This window comes from Mesocricetus auratus, unplaced genomic scaffold (assembly GCF_017639785.1).
Source record: "Mesocricetus auratus isolate SY011 unplaced genomic scaffold, BCM_Maur_2.0 Super-Scaffold_6731, whole genome shotgun sequence".
Taxonomy (NCBI): domain Eukaryota; kingdom Metazoa; phylum Chordata; class Mammalia; order Rodentia; family Cricetidae; genus Mesocricetus; species Mesocricetus auratus.
In genome coordinates, this window is record NW_024429185.1 from 2,947,655 (window position 1) to 2,965,534 (window position 17,880).

The 17,880-nt window shown below is 54.3% G+C and overlaps 2 protein-coding genes across 2 annotated transcripts in view; both read left to right on the plus strand.

Annotated features, from left to right (window-relative positions):
* The window catches only part of Med26 (mediator complex subunit 26), a 39,577-nt gene extending 36,598 nt beyond the window's left edge, over nt 1–2,979 (plus strand). The window contains exon 3 of the mRNA XM_005087088.4: nt 441–2,979. Coding sequence (XP_005087145.1) covers nt 441–2,051 — 1,611 coding nt within the window. The 3' untranslated portion in view covers nt 2,052–2,979. The remainder of the gene's footprint in view (nt 1–440) is intronic.
* A 1,769-nt stretch (nt 2,980–4,748) lies between these two features.
* On the plus strand, nt 4,749–17,059 carry Slc35e1 (solute carrier family 35 member E1). The gene is given in 7 exon segments (XM_040742157.1): nt 4,749–4,982; nt 4,984–5,191; nt 5,446–5,516; nt 7,464–7,601; nt 8,847–8,972; nt 12,824–13,069; nt 13,853–17,059. Coding segments are annotated over 7 exon segments (1,236 nt in total). The 5' UTR covers nt 4,749–4,763; the 3' UTR covers nt 14,081–17,059.
* Nucleotides 17,060–17,880: the final 821 nt, after the last annotated feature.

Below are 17,880 nucleotides of genomic sequence, written 5' to 3' on the forward strand. Positions count from 1 at the left end.
CGCACAGGACTCTCCAAGAATGAAGGCTTCTAATCTCACAGTTGGATTCATTCCTTCCCATACCCTGCACACCTCATAGCATTTTGGAACATGGCCTGTGCTGAGCTTTAGACAATTGGTTAGTGGCCCTGTCCTTATTTTGGAGACCAGGTCTTAGGCTGTGAAATGTGTTCACCCAGGCACCCTGGTGGAGCAGCGGTGTGGCCTTGATGGCATAGACTCTCCAGATCCCAGGAACCAGTGGACCTACTTTTGAGGAAGCCCCTGGGTCCCAAACCTAAGGATTCATGATGCCACATAGTACTGGACACCCCCAGGATGTATCCAATAAGCTGGCAGTTTGGGGGCTGGTAGGGAAGAGGTAAGCCAGAAAGGGTGAGCTTCCTGGCTCAGCTCCCTGTCCTGCACGTTGTGTAAGCATGCCATTCTCTTGGTTGTAGGAGACACGACTCGGGAAGCTCATCAATGACGTCCGCAAGAAAACCAAGAACGAGGAGCTGGCCAAGCGCGCCAAGAGGCTTCTGCGGAGCTGGCAGAAGCTCATCGAGCCAGTGCACCAGAATGAGGTGGCACTACGGGCACTGGCGGGAGCTGCAGGCTCTGCCAATGGGGGTGCACACAACTGCCGGCCGGAGGTGGGAGTGGCCAGTACACCCAAGAGCATCCATGACCTGAAGAATCGCAATGACATCCAGAGGCTCCCTGGGCAGCGGCTGGACAGGCTGGGCAGCCGTAAGCGTAGAGGGGACCAGCGTGACTTGGGCCACCCGGGACCACCCCACAAAGTTCCCAAAGCCAGTCCTGACCCCCTAGTCCCCAATGCATCCCCTCTCCCCACTAATGGGATCAGTGGGAGCCCACAAAGTTTACCTAGCCCCCTGGATGGCAGTGGGCACTTGGGCCCTGATAGCAGCCGCCTGGAACCCAGTGACAACGAGAAGCACAGTACCAAGATCCCTGTGAACGCCGTGCGGCCGCGCCCCAGCTCCCCTGGCCTGGGCAAGCCCCCCGGGCCCTGCCTGCAGACCAAGGCTGCACATCTGGACAGGGCGGATGAGCCACCAGGCCCTCCCCATCCCAGGGGCACCTCTCGCTGCTCCTTCAGCCCCCGGAACTCACGGCATGAAGGCTCCTTTGCCCGGCAGCGGAGCTCATACATACCCAAGGGCCCTGTGGCCAGCCCCTCCCCACGCCCCCAGCCACTGGACACCACACAGGTGCCATCCCCACTCCCGCCAGCCCAGCCGTCCACACCCCCTGTGCGGCGGATGGAGCTGCTGTCTAGTGCTGAGAGCCCTGTACACTGGCCAGAGCAGCCGGAGGGTCACCCGCGGCTAACAGGGCCAGCCTGCAGGGTTGGGTTGTCACCAGATTCCTCCAAGGCGGACAGTGATGCTGCCTCTTCAGGTGGCTCGGACAGCAAAAAGAAAAAGAGGTACCGACCTCGAGACTACACGGTGAACTTGGATGGGCAGGTGACTGAGGCTGGCGTCAAGCCTGTGCGGTTAAAAGAGCGGAAGCTCACCTTTGACCCCATGACGAGACAGATCAAACCTCTGACCCAGAAAGAGCCCGTGCGGGTCGACAGCCCCGTACCCACAGAGCAGCCACCTAGGACAGAGCAGGACCAGCAGGAGGCCAAGGCCAGCCTCCAGAGTCCTTTTGAGCAGACGAACTGGAAGGAGCTGTCACGCAACGAGATCATCCAGTCCTACCTGAGCCGCCAGAGCAGCTTGCTGTCGTCATCTGGCGCACAGACCCCAGGCGCGCACCACTTTATGGCCGAGTATCTAAAACAGGAGGAGAGCAGTAGGCGAGGGGCCCGGCAGCCCCACGTGCTGCTGCCGCTGCCCACGCCCACTGACCTCCCGGGGCTCACTCGGGAGATCACACAGGACGATCTGGACAGAATCCAGGCCCAGCGGTGGCCAGGGGTGAACGGGTGTGAGGACACACAGGGTAATTGGTATGACTGGACGCAGTGCATATCCCTCGACCCGCACGGTGACGATGGGCGCTTGAACATTCTGCCTTATGTCTGCTTGGACTGAAAACCTGGCCTGGCCATCAAGTGCATTCCCACCTTGCAGGGGGTAGGCTGGCCAGCCAGGAGGGCGGGCAGAGGCTCGCTCTCCACCCTCCTTTTGTGAAATGCTGCTACCAGTTTACTAACGATTGCAAAGGAAGGGCCGCTCGGAGGGCAGATGGCAGAGGGAGTCCAGAACTCTATAGCAAGCCAGGTATAAAGCGTTAGGTCCCCCACCCCAGAAGAGGTGCAGAGCCCCTCTAGCACCGAAGGTGGGGACCTCAGAGGCAGGCAGGTAGGCACAGGAACCCTGTGGGAGAGGTTACCTTAACAGCAACAGACGCACATCTCATCTCTGAGTCTCCTACTCTTTGGCTCTGGCCAGTCTCTGGCCTCTGCCAAGCCAGTGTTTTCTTTTCCCTCGTGTTGTGTGCTAGAAGCTTCTCTGCTGTGGTGACCCTGGTATTGGGAGGTGGGCCAGCCTCACCCACACTGACAGGTGTCCACCCCTTTGTATATGGTTTCAGTTCAACCCCAGTTCTTAAAGAAATGCTGCAGAAACTTCAGTTTTCTTGTTTATTCCATCCTCTCTTCCACCTGACCACCAGCCAAATGACTTTTCCTTTCTTCCCCTTTTCCTCACCACATCTCTAGAAAATGGCATCTTTCTAGAGCCCTCAACCTCACAAAGTTCCCGAGGGTGCTACTGGCGTGAGTTGCCCTGCTGGGCAAGGAGAGCCGTCTGTTAGCTGGAAACACTCATAACCATTCCTTTAGATTCGTTTGCCTTATGGTTGTCATAAACGCAGTTTGCAAAAACAAGGAGCCTTAGTGAATGTACAGTACCTAGACTTCTGCGTCTTCGCAGAAGGGAGCAACTTTGCTATTTGGTCCAGTAAGTGGACACCTTGTGATATAAATGTGGAAATAAAAAAACAAAACATTTGCACAAACCAGTTTTGGAATCATTTTTCATTTGCACTTGCACTTGGCCGTTCCTGGATCCCCCCATGGTGAAGTCCCTGGAGCCCACAGCCACACTCACTGGGCAGCCTTGGTGGCATCCTATTAGCTTGCTTCTGTGGCAACAGTGTCTCTTCTACCTGTCTTTCATTCATTTAAGGCCACCACATCACCTTGGTCACCCACCCAGAGAAGCTCCCTTCTCCAGGCAGTGTAGCTGATGCCACCTTCCCTGGCCACCAGCACTTTCTGACAAGTGTTACCTGGCCCCGGCCCTGGGCTAGCAGCTGCAGGCAGGCCTAAGGTTGCTGCCCTACCTGGCAGTTACCTGCCAGGGTTTCTCCATTACAAAGTAGTGGTGTGGTTTTCTCTCCTTGCCAAAGTCAGCAATTTGAGTTTCCAGTTTTGTTTTTCACTCTTGAGATAGGTCACCTCATCTAAAGCAGCTTAGTTTGAAAGATGAGCAGTTACCCATAAGAGCAGCTGTATGGGGTCAAGTCCTAGAACATTTCCTTCAGGGTTTTAGGACCACAGCCAACCCAGAATCACACTGAGAACCAGTAAGGATTTCCGAGGTTTGGTGCAGGATGGTCCCTCTCCCACTAAAGGGCCATTTGAGGAGGTGGAACCCAACCGTGTGGACCTGAGTCATGTCTTGTGAGATGAAAAGGCTTCCACAAAGTTGCCAGGGCCCAATCCAGTGTGAGAAAGCAACCGGAACGTGTCGGTGTGGCCACTTGACGCTGCTCTGTCCAAAGTCCCAGTAGCTACTTTGCTAATTCCACTGGGAACCAGTGCTGACGAAGCGTTGTGCACCCAGCTGGAGGGCATTAGGTACAGAGGTTGACATTTTTTCAGACGGGGCTTTCGGACAGGCCTCTTACCACTCAGACCCCACTCAGCCAGCCCCAGGAGTTTACACATGATCTACCCACCCCCGGCATTCAGGTGCTCGAGTTAGGCTGACATTTTCTACACTGCTAATAAAGACACTGCAAAGGAGAATGTTAAGATCGGCGAGATGGCTCAGTGGATATACGCTTGTTGCGAAGCCACAGGACATGAGTTTGGTCCCCTGAACCCACACGGTGAAGGCGACAACCCCGCCCCTGCCCCGCCTCCACAAGTGAATACAAGTTTTAAAGGGACCGGAAAACGCTTTCCCACAAGCACTTGAAAGCACACGATCTTCGGAGTCCAGTTCTGTAGTTAGGATCATGGTGCTGAAGTCTTGTCCTGCCTCAGGGCTCCCGCCAGCAGCCTTCAGCGCGGCAGACAAGTGTCCCGGCCCTGGGCTGTGAGGGGAAGGTGACACCTACCGCACAGCTTCCGAGGATCCGGCGTCGTCCAGAGGGTTTGCCACCATCGGCTTCTTTCCCTCTAGAAGATCTTCTGTGAATCCTGTCGGTGCTCCAGCACCCCGCTTCCTCAGCCACAAGTGGGCGGGCCCGCGTCACCCCACACCGCTCACGGAGCCCCGGCCACCGGGGAGCGCGGAAGCCGCTTCGCGCACGCGCCGGGTCCATGGCACGCCTTCCGGGCTCGGCCCCGCCCCCCCTCCGGAAACCTTTCAAGTGGGGTGGGGCTCTTGCCGGAGACGTGGTTGCGGGCACGCGGTGATGACGCAAGGAAGACGGCCAATGGCGAGCGGCGATGACGCGCAGGGCCAGCGACCAATGGTGACCCGCGCCTGCCGGCGCGCCTGCCCGGGTTGTCCCGCCCCCGGCCCGCGTCGGGCGGTCGTCCGGCGGGAAGGGGCGGCCGCTCGGGCAGGATGGCGGCGGCGGCAGCCGCGGGGCCCGGCGCGGGCGCGGGGGTCCCGGGCTCGGGGGGCGGCGGCGGGGCGCGCGAGGGCGCGCGGGTGGCGGCGCTGTGTCTACTGTGGTACGCGCTGAGCGCGGGCGGCAACGTGGTCAACAAGGTGATCCTGAGCGCCTTCCCGTTCCCGGTCACCGTGTCGCTGTGCCACATCCTGGCGCTGTGCGCCGGGCTGCCCCCCTCTGCTGCGCGCCTGGCACGTACCGCCCGCGCCGCCCGTGTCGGGCCCCGGCCCCGGCCCCGGCCCGCACCCGGCATCCGGCCCGCTGCTGCCGCCGCGCTTCTACCCGCGCTACGTGCTGCCGCTCGCCTTCGGCAAGTACTTCGCGTCGGTGTCGGCGCACGTCAGCATCTGGAAGGTGCCGGTGTCCTACGCGCACACCGGTAGGTGCGGGTCCGGGCCGGAGCGCGCCCGCCTGGGGCGTGCTTCCAAGTATGGGTGCGAGGACGGGGCCGTCAGACCGAGGCGCCGCCAGGGCGCGGCGGATTCTCAGGTTGGAAATGTCTGAACGACCGAGCGCCGAGCAGATCTGGCCCCAGCTATCGGGGTCGGGAGGAAGCCTTACAGAAGAGAAGGTCTGGCGCCGGGTGTGCAGGCTGCCGGGACTGCCTGATGAGTGCCTTTCCTCTCTTTGCAGTCAAGGCCACCATGCCCATCTGGGTGGTCCTCCTGTCCCGGATCATCATGAAGGAAAAACAGAGCACAAAGGTAACCCTGGCAGAAGCCCTGGGCAGGGCGGGATTCCCGGTAGTTGGCTGGGTTGATGACGTGGTTGGACCGTGGCATTCCTCTGGCTTCCTGTCAAATAAGGAAGTCAAGGTGTCGGCCTCCTGGGCCTTTCCTGCTGTCCCGCGCTCACCTTTCAGCCAGCAGGTGTGTGTGAAGGGGAGATGTTCCCAGATCATCTCTTGCTTGTTGTCCCCGAGCGCCACAGTCCCCCTGGGTCCACTCTTCCTTTCTGTTTTGATTTCCTCCCCTTTGGTTTGCTGGTAGGTGATGTCTGTTTGGCATCGTTTTGGCAAGTCACCAAGAAACAAATTAAGTTGGGACAGGTTTTCCTTCTCTTCCCCTCCTGCTGCCTCTCTTCCCTGAGTTTGAGGGCAGCCTGGTTCCAGAGCCAGACTGTATAGAGAACCTGTCTCAAAAAAAGAAGAAAAAGGTTGTAGTTCGGCATGGAGCCCTTGCTGGGAACTCAAAGGCCCAGGTTTGACGCCTGTTTTAAACCAAGATTGTGATTATCTGCATGTGGATCACAGACAGCACCCAAGGCTCAGGACTGCCTGGGAAGATGCCAGGCCAGGATGTTTTCCTGGCCCGAGGCTAGGGAGCAAGAACTGGGCTCACTGTGTTCTTCCGTGTGGTGGGGATGCCAGTGTCCCAGCGGGAAAGCATCTCACCCTGTTTTATGAGTGTTTATTTTTTATTATGTCCTATAATTGCTTAGCTCAGAGTGGCTTCCCCCTGGGTCACTGTATAAACAGGGACACCTCTGGCTGTGTGCAGTCGTCCTGGTGTGCCTCCCTTCAGTGTCATGTCAGATGGGACTGACCTCCTGGGGGTCAGGGTTGCTGGGGAGGCAGCCAGGTGTGTCACCTGATAGCACACCTTGTGTTTATCAGTTTTCCTTGTGTGTGTGGGGGGGGTTGTACCTGGCTCAGCAAGATGCTGAGATCCTCACAAGCGCAGTGCCTGGAAATTGGCCCCCTTGGGCAGCTCCCTGCCCTGCAAGGCAGATAACCCTGGATCCCGTTCTCAAGGGAAGATGTGGGGTGCTGAGGGAAATCGGGCCATGGCCAGGAGTGCAGGGGCAGGCATTCCTGTCTCAGTGGCCACTTCCCCTGGGTACAGAACCTTCTTGCACCTTGATTTGTTTTTGGTGTTTTGTTTTGCTTGGGGACGTGAGTACATACAAGTTGAGAGGGTAACTGGAAGGAGTCCTGAAGACCAAACTGAGATCTGGGCACCTTTACCTATTGAGCCAACATCTGGGCTCCTGATTTTTTTTGATACAAAATCTCTCTGGAAATCCACCTGCTTTTTCTTTTCTTTCTTTTTTTTTTCTGGATTTTTTTGTTTTTCAAGACAGGGTTTCTCCAAGTAGTTTTGAAGACCAGCCGGGCCTTGAACTCACAGAGATCTGCCTGCCTCTGCATCCCGAGTGCTGGGATTAAAGGCTGCGCCACCACTGTCCGGCTTCCACCTGGTTTTCTACCTTGTTGGGTTTGTTTGTTTTTTTGAGACAGGATTTGAAAGTAGCCAGGACTAGCCTCAGACTTTTTTCATTTACTCATGTATTTGCCTGTCTGTGTCTATGTCTGTGTCTGTGTGGGGGTCAGGGGTAGCATTTGGGAGAGTCAGTTCCCTTCTTCTACCATGTGATCCTGGGCGTCTGGCTCAGGCTGTCAGGCTCAGTGGCAGGTGCCTTTCTCTTTCAGCCATCTCACCAGCCCCAGACCTGAGACTCATGGTGATCCTCCTGCCTCAGCTTTCTGAGTGCCAGGATGCTGGACATGGCAGCACCATGTGAGGTGCGGGTGGCATTTTCCAGGGTGTAAGATGGCGTCCCCCAGGTGAGGGACAGGGCCACTTGAGGTTTCCTGCAGTTCTGGGTGGTGGGTAGCCCTGGCCCACCTGAGCCCCTCTGCCCTCCTGCAGGTGTACCTGTCGCTGGTCCCCATCATCAGCGGAGTCTTGCTGGCCACTGTCACAGAACTGTCCTTTGACGTGTGGGGGCTGGTCAGCGCCCTGGCAGCCACGCTGTGCTTCTCCCTTCAGAACATCTTCTCTAAAAAGGTGTGTGGGCCTGCCCCTGCTGCTGCCTGAGGGGGCTGGCGTCAAGTAGACTGGGGAGAGCAGACCCTCCTGTGCCTTGTCTGCCCAAGTACCTGTCCCTTCCTTGTTTTGTTTGAAAGCCAACCCTAGCTCTCACCTACCCTGCTAGTGTGTCTTGTTCCTTTTCCCCAAAAGCTGTCTTTATGTACTTGGTGTACGTGCCCAAGGACACCACAGCCGTCAGTCCTCCCTCTGCGTGGCCTGGCATTGAACGCAGGCCACTAGGTTGGTGGCAAGCCTTTACCCACTTACCCATCATGCCAACCCCTCTATATTATTTCCCACTAAATTTGCCATGCCCTGCCCCACCCCATTTTGTTCCACGAGTCCCTGGGAGTTAACTGAAGTTTTCTCCACCAAGTGCTTGCTTAACATACACTTGACACCACAGCCAGCTTCTGTGTGGGTTTGAACTTGGGTCCTCATGCCTGAGCCATCTCCCCAGCCCCTGCTTTTCTTTCAGAGTACTTCGTATGCACAGCATGCTCTTCCTGAGTCGTGTCCACTGGCCCATCTTGAGTGGCAGTGCTCATCCACTGTTACTGTGTGGTGTCACCCTGCTGCAGCGCTCAGGAGTGACTAAGGCTCAGGGCTGCTAGGTGCCACCTTCAGCACAGTGAGCCTCCTTGTGAGGAATGTGGCTTGTTTCCAACTTGTCATAAGAAATACATCTGTGAACCGCTGCAGAGCATGCTGCTAGCCCTTGGGGTGGGCATCCCCCTGTGATAGACTTGAGGTCCATGGTCTGGAGTAGGACCTGTGTCTAGCTTTTGCCTGGCAGTGCTCAACAGGCTAAAGCATCTGGATTCAGTTCAGAGGCTCATCAGCCAGGCATGGTGGTGCTACCTGCCTGTTAAGAGCATTTGTGAGATGAAGGCAGGATTGCCTGAATGCTGGGCCAGCCTAGGCTACAGCTCAAGACAAGAGACGCAGATAAAAACAGTGGGGTGGAGGGGCTTCAGAGTGCCTGCCTGCTTCACCACATCCTGTCTGATGTGCACTGAGCTGGTTCTGTTATTCCTGTGTCAGCCCCTTCTCCACATGACAGAGCACTTTGTTCAGGCATGACCATGTTCCTTCATTAACAAGTAAGCCGCTCTGATACCCAGGGTTGGATGTCGGATTCCAGTCTCATGTTGGGGACTGGAGCCCAGGCCTTGTCGCTGGTCGATTGCCAGTGGCTCTGATGAGGCTCTCTCCCCTCAGGTGTTGAGGGACTCGAGGATTCACCACCTGCGGCTGCTCAACATCCTGGGCTGCCACGCCGTGTTCTTCATGATCCCCACGTGGGTTCTGGTGGACCTCTCCACTTTCCTGGTCAGCAGTGACCTGGTGAGTTGGGGCTGCTGAGAGTGTGTCTTCACTTGCTCGCTAAGCGCGTGCTTTGTTGGGTGCTGTGGCCGCGTGTTGGTCCTGGGACATTTGTTGGGCATCTATCTGCTGGTCTGTTTTTTGTTCCTGTCACAATACCTGAGGCAATCTAGCTTATAGGAATCTTTAGCTCTCAGGTCTGGAGACTGAAGGTCCAAAATGGATTTGGGTTCTTCCACGGGCTCCTGCCACATCCTGTGACTCTGCATGGGAGTGACAGGAGCCTCTGGGAGGGAGCCTGAGAGCCAGGGCTTCACTGACAGACAGAGCGCCTGAGATGATTGATTGGTGTGAGGAGAAGAAGTTTGGCTCAAAGTTTCAGGGTTTCTGTCTGCATGGTTGACCTTGGTGCTGGGGGCCTGTCCTGAGAGACCACAGATGATGTCACTCTGTGAAGACTGCTGGAGCGGCCATCCACAAGGGGTTTGCACTTATATTTGTAGTATTTAAGTGTCCTTAATTCAAAAACCTAAATCCAAATGAACTAAAACTGAAAACCCTGTGAGCAGCTATAGGAACTGGGAAGGAGAGGCTGGCCCTGTTGCAGTCTTAGACACAGCCAAGAGTACACGTTCAAGCACATGCAAGCACACACACTTGTGCATGTGAATACCCACGCACATCTACACTCATGTACTCACGATCTTTCTGACCAGCTGGCAAGGATCCCTGCTGAACGCAGTTAGGTGCGGGGCCTGGTGGAGGCAGTGAGGAACTGGGACATGTCCTTAGTGGGGCCTCTCTTCCTCTCCGCTCTGCTTCCTCAGAGAAGTCACCCCTGCTTCAGGAATCTTGCAAAAGCCAACAGGTTCTGAACTGTATGTCCAGGACTGTGACTCAGGGCTGGCTATGGCCAGAGCAGCGCTTGCCCTGACCCTCTCAAGGCCCAGGCTCCACCCAGCACTACACACAAGACAAGAGGACAATTTCCTCTCATCTCAGCACTCAGGAGATAGAGACAGGAGGGGCAGAAATTCAGAGTCATCCTTGGCTACACAGCAAGTTTGAGGACAGCCTGGGCTATGTGAGACTGTCTCGAGGAAAGAGAGAGTTCTGGATCCTCTGGGCTGAGCCACCTTTCCTGGATGAGTGCAGCTCCCCCGTGACAGATGGCAGAGGCCTCTTACACCCAGTGGAGCCTGTCACAGCAAGCCACCATGGGGAGACGACACCTGTGGGAGCACAGCCCAGTGGGCACATTCTCATGACAGCTCCTGCACCTATGGCTCAAGGACATCTGCCTAGAGGGGACGGGAAGATTGCAGGAGCCAGAGCACCAGGAAGTCCACTGCAAAGCGTTGTCCCTAGGAACGACTGCACAATCAGGACAGGGACAGTGTCATGGACATGCCAGTCTGGAAGGAGGAAATCTCACGGGGCTCACCCCCAGTCAAAGAACTACGGGCAACTAATGACTGCTGGGAGAGGCGTGAGGACCCTCACTGGTTGTGCAGCACAGAGTGGTCAGCTCGGAAACCAGACGTACAGCCCACAAAACAGGCTCGGCAGGCGGTTTCTGTGTGTGTTCACATGTATGTAACAATCATAAATCGAAGGACCGTCAACTTGGGGTGTGAGAGGGGCTGGTGGGAGGAGAGGGATAGGAGAAGAGAAGCAGTTGTATTCCAATTAAGAAGGAAAAGAGAAAAATCGAATGGAAATCTTAGACTGGGAACAACAAAGCCTCCAAGGGAGACTGCCAGACTATGGGATGAGTGTGGGAACAGTTCATAACTTGAAGATGAGTCAGTAGAAATTGTAGTGGCAGGGCCTATAATCCCATCACTGGGTAATGATGCAGCAAGATTGAGAGAGTGTGAGAGCAGCCTAGGCTACATAGTGACATTCTGTATGAGACTATATGTGAATGTTTATATCAACTCTATTTTTACTTGCTACTGGAAACAGCCTTCAACAGATGAAGAAAAGCTGCTATGTTCACAAAATGGAACATTATCTAGCAGTGAAAAATGCCCTCTTGCCTCACAGTCTAGACCAATGGCAGGCTGAATGGAAGAGGCATGGTCTGTTGTGAGTCTGTTTATTACGTGACAGTCTGCTAAAGACACACTACCACTGCGGTTGCCAGGCTGACGGAGGGTGAGTGCTGAGTGGCTGTCTGCCAAGGAGCTGCGCGTCTTCTCGCCTCAGACTGTCCACTATGACCCCAGCACAGAGGTCTATGAAGCTGAAGTCCTTCCTGCCAGGACAGCCCCCACCTACTTCTGCCCAGCCAGTGCCGTGGCGCTCTTGACTTGGGTGTGGCAATTCCCATGCTAGAGGAAGCTTTGTTACTGGAAGAGAAAGTGTATCCAATTTATGTTCCTTGCAGTTTTCCTTCTCTTCCCTTTCGGGGCGTGTGTTTGTGTGTGCGTGTACACGTGTGTCTTCAGTGAAGAACAGTCACCCCTGCATCTCCCTCAGTAGCTCTCCTCGTCTTTTTGAGGTAGGACCTTACTGACTGGCTGCCTGCCAAGCCTCAGGATCCACCCCTTCTGGCCCCGAGCTTCCTGCCTCTAGCAGTGGGCTCTGCATGTGTGCAGCTGTGTGTTCTGTGTTTACATGGGTGAGCTCTGAACTTGAGCACTGACCTGACTGAGCTGTCTGTCTCCCAACCCACCTTTGTTGTGTTTTGGGGCAGAATCTATGTCCTATATTATGTGGGCCAGCATGACTTCAAACTCCTGATCTCCCTGTGTCTAGAGTAGAAAATGTGCCCACCATGCCTGGATTGGAAGCTCATTGTGGTTTGGTTGACTCTGAGGATCACTCTTGTGAGTCTTCCTTCCCTTGGTGGCCAGCTAGCATGCCTGGGGCTGCATCAGTGTCCTAGCTGGACTATTGTGTTCTCCAGTCACCTGTCTGAGGATGGGTGGTGGAGTCTGGGGCTCGGTCACCCATCTCCTTGGGTTTGTCTGGTTTGATGATGCTGAAACCCATGACTTCATACATGCTCTGCCACCAAGCTGTATCTGTGCTCCAACTTTACGGAATGTCTTGAAGGCGGGGGAGCTGTGAAGACCGCTCAGTGGGGAAAGTGCTTGTTGTGTAGGGGTAAGGGCGGAGTTTAGGGGCCAGGAGGCAGGGGTGGGATTCCTGGAGCAAGCTGCACCCTGACACACACACATTTTTGGTGGCCTTGTAGAGAAAAATTTTTTTCTTCTGTTTTTTCTTTTTTGAGATAGGGTTTCTCTGTAGCTTTGTAGCCTATCCTGAAACTCACTCAGCCTGGCCTTGAACTCACAAGATCTGTCTGTCTCTGGGATTAAAGGCGTGTGCCACCAGCTAAGAAAAAGTAAATGTCGTGTGTATGGGTGTTTTGTCTGCACGTATGTCCACCTATAGCATACGTGCCTGGTGCCCTCGGAGGCCAAAAGAGGGCATGCTAATCTCCTCACAGACCATTTCCATATTCTCCTGACTGGTATTGTGACCCTCTGTGTGGGTGCTGGGAATCTAATCTGGATGCTCTGAGAGAGCAGCCAGTGTACTCTTAACTGATGAAGCATCTCTGCAGTGTTATGGTGGCTATTTTTGCATCTCTGACTAGAGATCACCCTCAACCACTGCACCACACAGTGTGGGGGTCAGGAGGGTCAGAGGTCATGTGTGTAAAGCATCATCTAAACTGGTGAAATGGCTCTGTGGGTAAAGGCACTTGTTGTCAGACCTGTCACCCACCAGTCTGAGGCCAACCTGGGCCATGTGAGATTGTTTCAGAAAAAACCTAACCACCAGCTGCCCCTGGGTGACAGCCTGCCTGAGTACATATGTGCCCCTCCCCCACTGATACTCCCTGCCTGTCTCCACAGGCCTATGTGTCCCAGTGGCCCTGGACACTGCTGCTCTTAGTGGTCAGCGGATTCTGCAACTTTGCACAGAATGTCATCGCTTTTAGCATCCTCAATCTCATCAGTCCACTCAGCTACTCGGTGGCTAACGCCACCAAGAGGATCATGGTCATCACCGTGTCCCTCATCATGCTGCGCAATCCAGTGACCAGCACCAATGTGCTGGGCATGATGACTGCTATCCTTGGCGTCTTTCTGTACAACAAGGTGAGCTCCCCCCCAAGCCAGGCACAGCCTAGGGGAGGGACAAGGAGCCGAAGGCGGGTGGGGTGGGTGGGGCGGGTGGTTCTGGCTCTGGTGGGTTCTGTGTGCCGAGCAGAATGTGGCAGCAGGGTTGTGTGCACAAGCTACCCCAGAGCTCACTTCTCCTGCCCCTGTCCCTGAGCTGAGGTCGCACCTACTGAGCCTTCCTCTGTCTTCTTTGTTTTAATGTAGTTACTCTTATTTTATGTACATTAGTGTTTTGCCTGCATATGTGTCTGTGTGAGGGTGTCAAATCTTGGAGTTACAGACAGTTGTGAGCTGCCATGTGGGTGCCGGGAATTGAACCCTGGTCCTCTGGAAGAGCTCCTAATGGCTGAGCCATCTCCCAGCCCCTTTTGCGTCTTATTATTTGTTTTGGAGCAGTGGCTTGTGTAGCCCAGAAAGGCTTCTGACCCCCCCTGCCTGCACCTCCTGAGGGAGTGGAGTGACGGCTTCTGCCTGGCTTATGCAGTGCTGGGAATGGACGCAGGGCTTTGCATGCTGGACAAGCACCTACCACAGAAGCATCCCTAGTCCTTGGCTTTGGGGTGGCCTCTTTTTTTGTTTTGTTTCAGTTTGATTTTTTTGAAACAGAACATCATGTGGCTCAAATTAGGCTCAGACTCACTATGTAGCATACGCTGGCCTAGCATTCCTGCCTTCCTGCCTCTGCGTCCTTAGTGCTGGGCTGACATGCCTTCACACACACCCAAAGTTCCCTCGTGCCTCTTCGCTCTCTTCACACAGACCAAGTATGATGCAAACCAGCAGGCTCGGCGCCACCTCCTCCCTGTGTCTACATCAGACCTGAGCAGCAGAGAGCACCTGCGGAGCCCAATGGAGAAGCCCCACAATGGTGCATTGTTTCCCCAGCAAGGTGACTTCCAGTACCGCAACATTCTCCTCACAGACCATTTCCAGTATGGCCGCCAGAGCCATCTGAACTCCTATGCCCTCAGCCGCCATGATGTGTAGGGGCCCACCAGGCCAGGCTTCCTGCACCACCTCCCCAAGCCCAGCAGCTGAGCACATGGCAAGCCAGCAGGGGAGCCCTGGATCCTGATGGACTGTGGCATGTGACCACAGCATGGACAGCCACAGGCACTGGGCAGAGGGAGAGCCACAGAGAAATCCTGGTTCACGCTTCTGCTCAGAGGCCACACTCTGCATTGGTACACAGGGGTGCCCCCAGTACACTGCAGAGGCCTGATCTGAACTTCTGATGACAACAGGGACCCACTCTGCAGAACTGGCATCGCTGTGGCTGCAGTCCTGGAAGCCAGCAGGAGGTGGGATCTGGGCCGTCAAGGAGAGGACAGCAGGGCTGTAGCCCAGAGGTATGGAGAGGGCTGACACAGGTACCATTACCTGTCCCCAGCAAGAGCTCCAGGATGCTCCAAGGCAGTTTGCTACTTGCAGCTAGTGCTGACCTGGGGCAAGCCTACAGTGACCATCGGTTCATCAGCCACTGGTGTGACTTTCTTCTGCCTTGTGGGTACCAGAGCAGGCCACACCCCTCCACTCCAAACCTGGCTAGTGTTAACCTTGGTTGTAGCTCTACCTTTCTGATGCCACAGAAGGCCCAGTAATGGTGATGGCAGTATCCCCAGGACCTCGAGTTTCTCTGGGGAGCATCTTATTGGCTGGGGGAGCTTTGGAGTCTAGGTACTAACAAGTACTGCACCAGGGCTAGCCAGTGGGTGGAAACCATCTTGACTTGTTTCCAAAATACAAGACATTTGTTGCTAGAGCAGTCCCTTGTAGGCAATGCTGAAGGGTCCTGAAGCCGCAGCCAGAATAGCAGAAGGTGGAATTCACACTCCAAATACAGCGTTGCTTGTCAGTGAGGAGATGGCATGTGGGTCAGCATCTGGACTGTGTCCCAGTGATGGGACAGCAGGCAAGTCTTAGTTTTTTAGTTAAGGGTTGGTAGAGTGCCTGTGTCACTGTCAGTGGCTTCTGTCCCCAGCATCACAGAAAGTAACATAGTGGTGCGTCCTGCTCCAAGCACTTTGGAAGCAAGGTCAGGTCCTCAGCTTTATTGTGTGTAGCCCAGACCAACCTGGGCTACATGAGAACCTATCTCAAGAGAAAGATCAGTTTTACAAACCTGACATCATGGTACACATCCAGGGGCTGAGCCAGGAGAATGGCCATGAGTCTGAAACCAATCTGGGCTACATAATGAGGCTGTCTCAAAAACAAAAGTTTGGGGGCGCATCCTCCTGGCCTACACCTATGGTCCTAGCTACACAGGAAGCCAAAGCAAGAGACGCTCCCAAGCCTGTGAGTTCAAGGCCAATGTGGCAACACAAGGAGAACCTGTTGGTAAGCAGAAGTGTGGGTTCTGGTGTGGCACGGCAAGTAAATGGTAGGACCCAAGGGTTATGACATGTCTTCTTGGCAGTCAGGGGCATTAGCTTGGGTTATCTATGATTTGAGGGTTTGTTTGTTTGTTTGTTTGTTTGTTTGTTCTTGAGACAGGGTCTCAACAATATAGACCATGCTGGTCTCAAATTCATAAATCTACCTGTCCCTGCCTTCTGTGTGCTGGGATTAAAAACATGTACTGCCACGCCAACCTGGAAACATCGTCACTAAGGCCCCCAGAGTGAACTTGAGCTCTTAGTATTCCTCGTGTCTCTGTCTCCATCTCCAAGCACTGAGCTTACAAGTGTGTCATGGCGCTCCAGTTCTTAACTCCTCGTTTGCTGGGTCCCTCTGCTTTGATTAATTGGAATTTTGTGTCTAAGGTTAAGTTCAGTGGCAATGCCAGCCTTGGGCTGCTTGCCGGTTTGCAGATGTTCAGAGCCCACCGTGGCAGCAGGAAGGAGCACCTCGGTAAGGTGGTCTGCTGGGTTTTCTTCACGGGGGAAGACACTGAGACACCTGGCACTACAGAGGTCTCTGCGTGTCCCTAGCTGTGCTGAACTCAGAATGAATTATGTCTTTTTGGATTTCTATGATGTTGCTGTAATATGTATATTAATGCATTTTTCCTTTTCCAATGTGAGGTTTGCCAGGGAGGGAAAGGCCCACTTTTCTTACGGTTTATAAATTAATAAATGGGATATTTAATTCTGTTCATAGGCTCGCAGCAGGTGCGAACCCTGAAATGGATGAGACAATCAGGTAGACCAGATGGCTGCTGCACAAAGCCCTGGGCTTCATCCTCAGCGCCACGTAAACAGGTGGTGGTACCCAGCAATCAGAAGGCTGAGGCAGCAAAGAGCAGGAGTTTATGGTCATCTCTAGCTACTCAGAGTTTGAGATCAGCCTGGGCTACATGAGACAAAACAGACTTGATGGTCCAGTTTACCTTGTCCCACTTAAAGTCTTATTAGCCCTCTGTCTCGCCCCCCCACCATGTTCACCTCTCCAGTTCTGCCTCACCCCACTTCTCTCTTGGGGTTCACATTAGAGAGTTTAGGTTGCTGTCTCCATATACCCTTTGAAATGGCCTGGCTAAGACACTTATGCTGACCCACCCAACTCCAACTCCTTCGTTTTGCAGAAGGGGAAATGGGCTTAGAATAGTTTAGAATGTCTGTTCACTATTAGAATTCTTGGGGTGGGGCTTTAGTTATTTACATTTCTTTGAGATGGTATCTGCCTGTGTAGCCCAGGCTGGCTGGGGATAGGAGGCGGCCCTCCAGCCTTGGTGCAGAGGTGAAGGACTGCCACACCAGCACCTTGTTTTATACCATTTATCCTGGGCAGGGGGTGAGCCAGAGGTAGTGATGTACTTGAGACTCAGTCTCCCTGTGTGGGAAGACTCTGGGCAGTTAGCTTCTCAAAGCCAGCCTCCTCGCTCCAAAACAAACCCAGGGTCTGAAATGGGAAACTCATGCTCGTTTTCCATTGTCATCATCCTGAGGCTCTCGTCAGACTGTTCTGTGGGAATAGCTGTGTTCTTGGTTGGCATTCACCAAAAATAAACGATGGTCTCCAGGGTTTGAGATTTGCTCTGGTTTGTCAGGGAGGTCTCTCCTTTTGCTCCCAGCAGCACAACGTGCAAGGAGACTGAAAAGCTAAGGCAGGGAGATGGCTTGAGCAACCCTTGCCTGGCGGGTATGGAAACCAGAATTGGGACTGCAGCCCCAGCTGCCATCGAAGTGCAGGGAGGTGGAGCGGGGATGGCAGGAGCAAGCTGGCTGCGCCAGAGGAGAGGTCCTGCCTCATACATGGGGTGGAGGGACCAGTGAGACGGCTAAGTGAAGGTGACTGCTGCCAAACCTTGGCAAGAAGTTCCATTTCTGGGACCCACATGGTAGGAGAGAACGGATTCCTTCGAGCTGCCTGACTCCCTCCCACACCCACACAGAAATATTCTGAATACTTTAAAATTTACGAGTGTGTATAGAGCAGTTACCGAAAACACCTGATGTCAACTTCCAGCCTTAGCATGCAAATGCATATGCAGACCCCTATATACAGGGGCACCTATACACGCAAGCACATACACAAACATATGTAAGGCAAAAAAAATTCTGCCTGTCTTTCATGCCTGGATGTCCAACAAGTCATGAGTGTTCGTGCATGTATGCATGTGTGTGTAAACTTACCATGACTGAGACTGGCTTAAATGTTCAATTTTCTCACCAAGGCTCCCTGAGAACCTCTATGGCTTCAACCAGCTGATGATGCTTCAGGATTCAGTTCCTGCAGGAACCCAGGTCCAGCCACACTCCTTAAGGAGTCAGGGACTTGTTTCCTTAGCTATTCTCCTTTGGTTGTTTTGAGACAGGGTCTCACTCTGCAGCCCAGGTTGACCC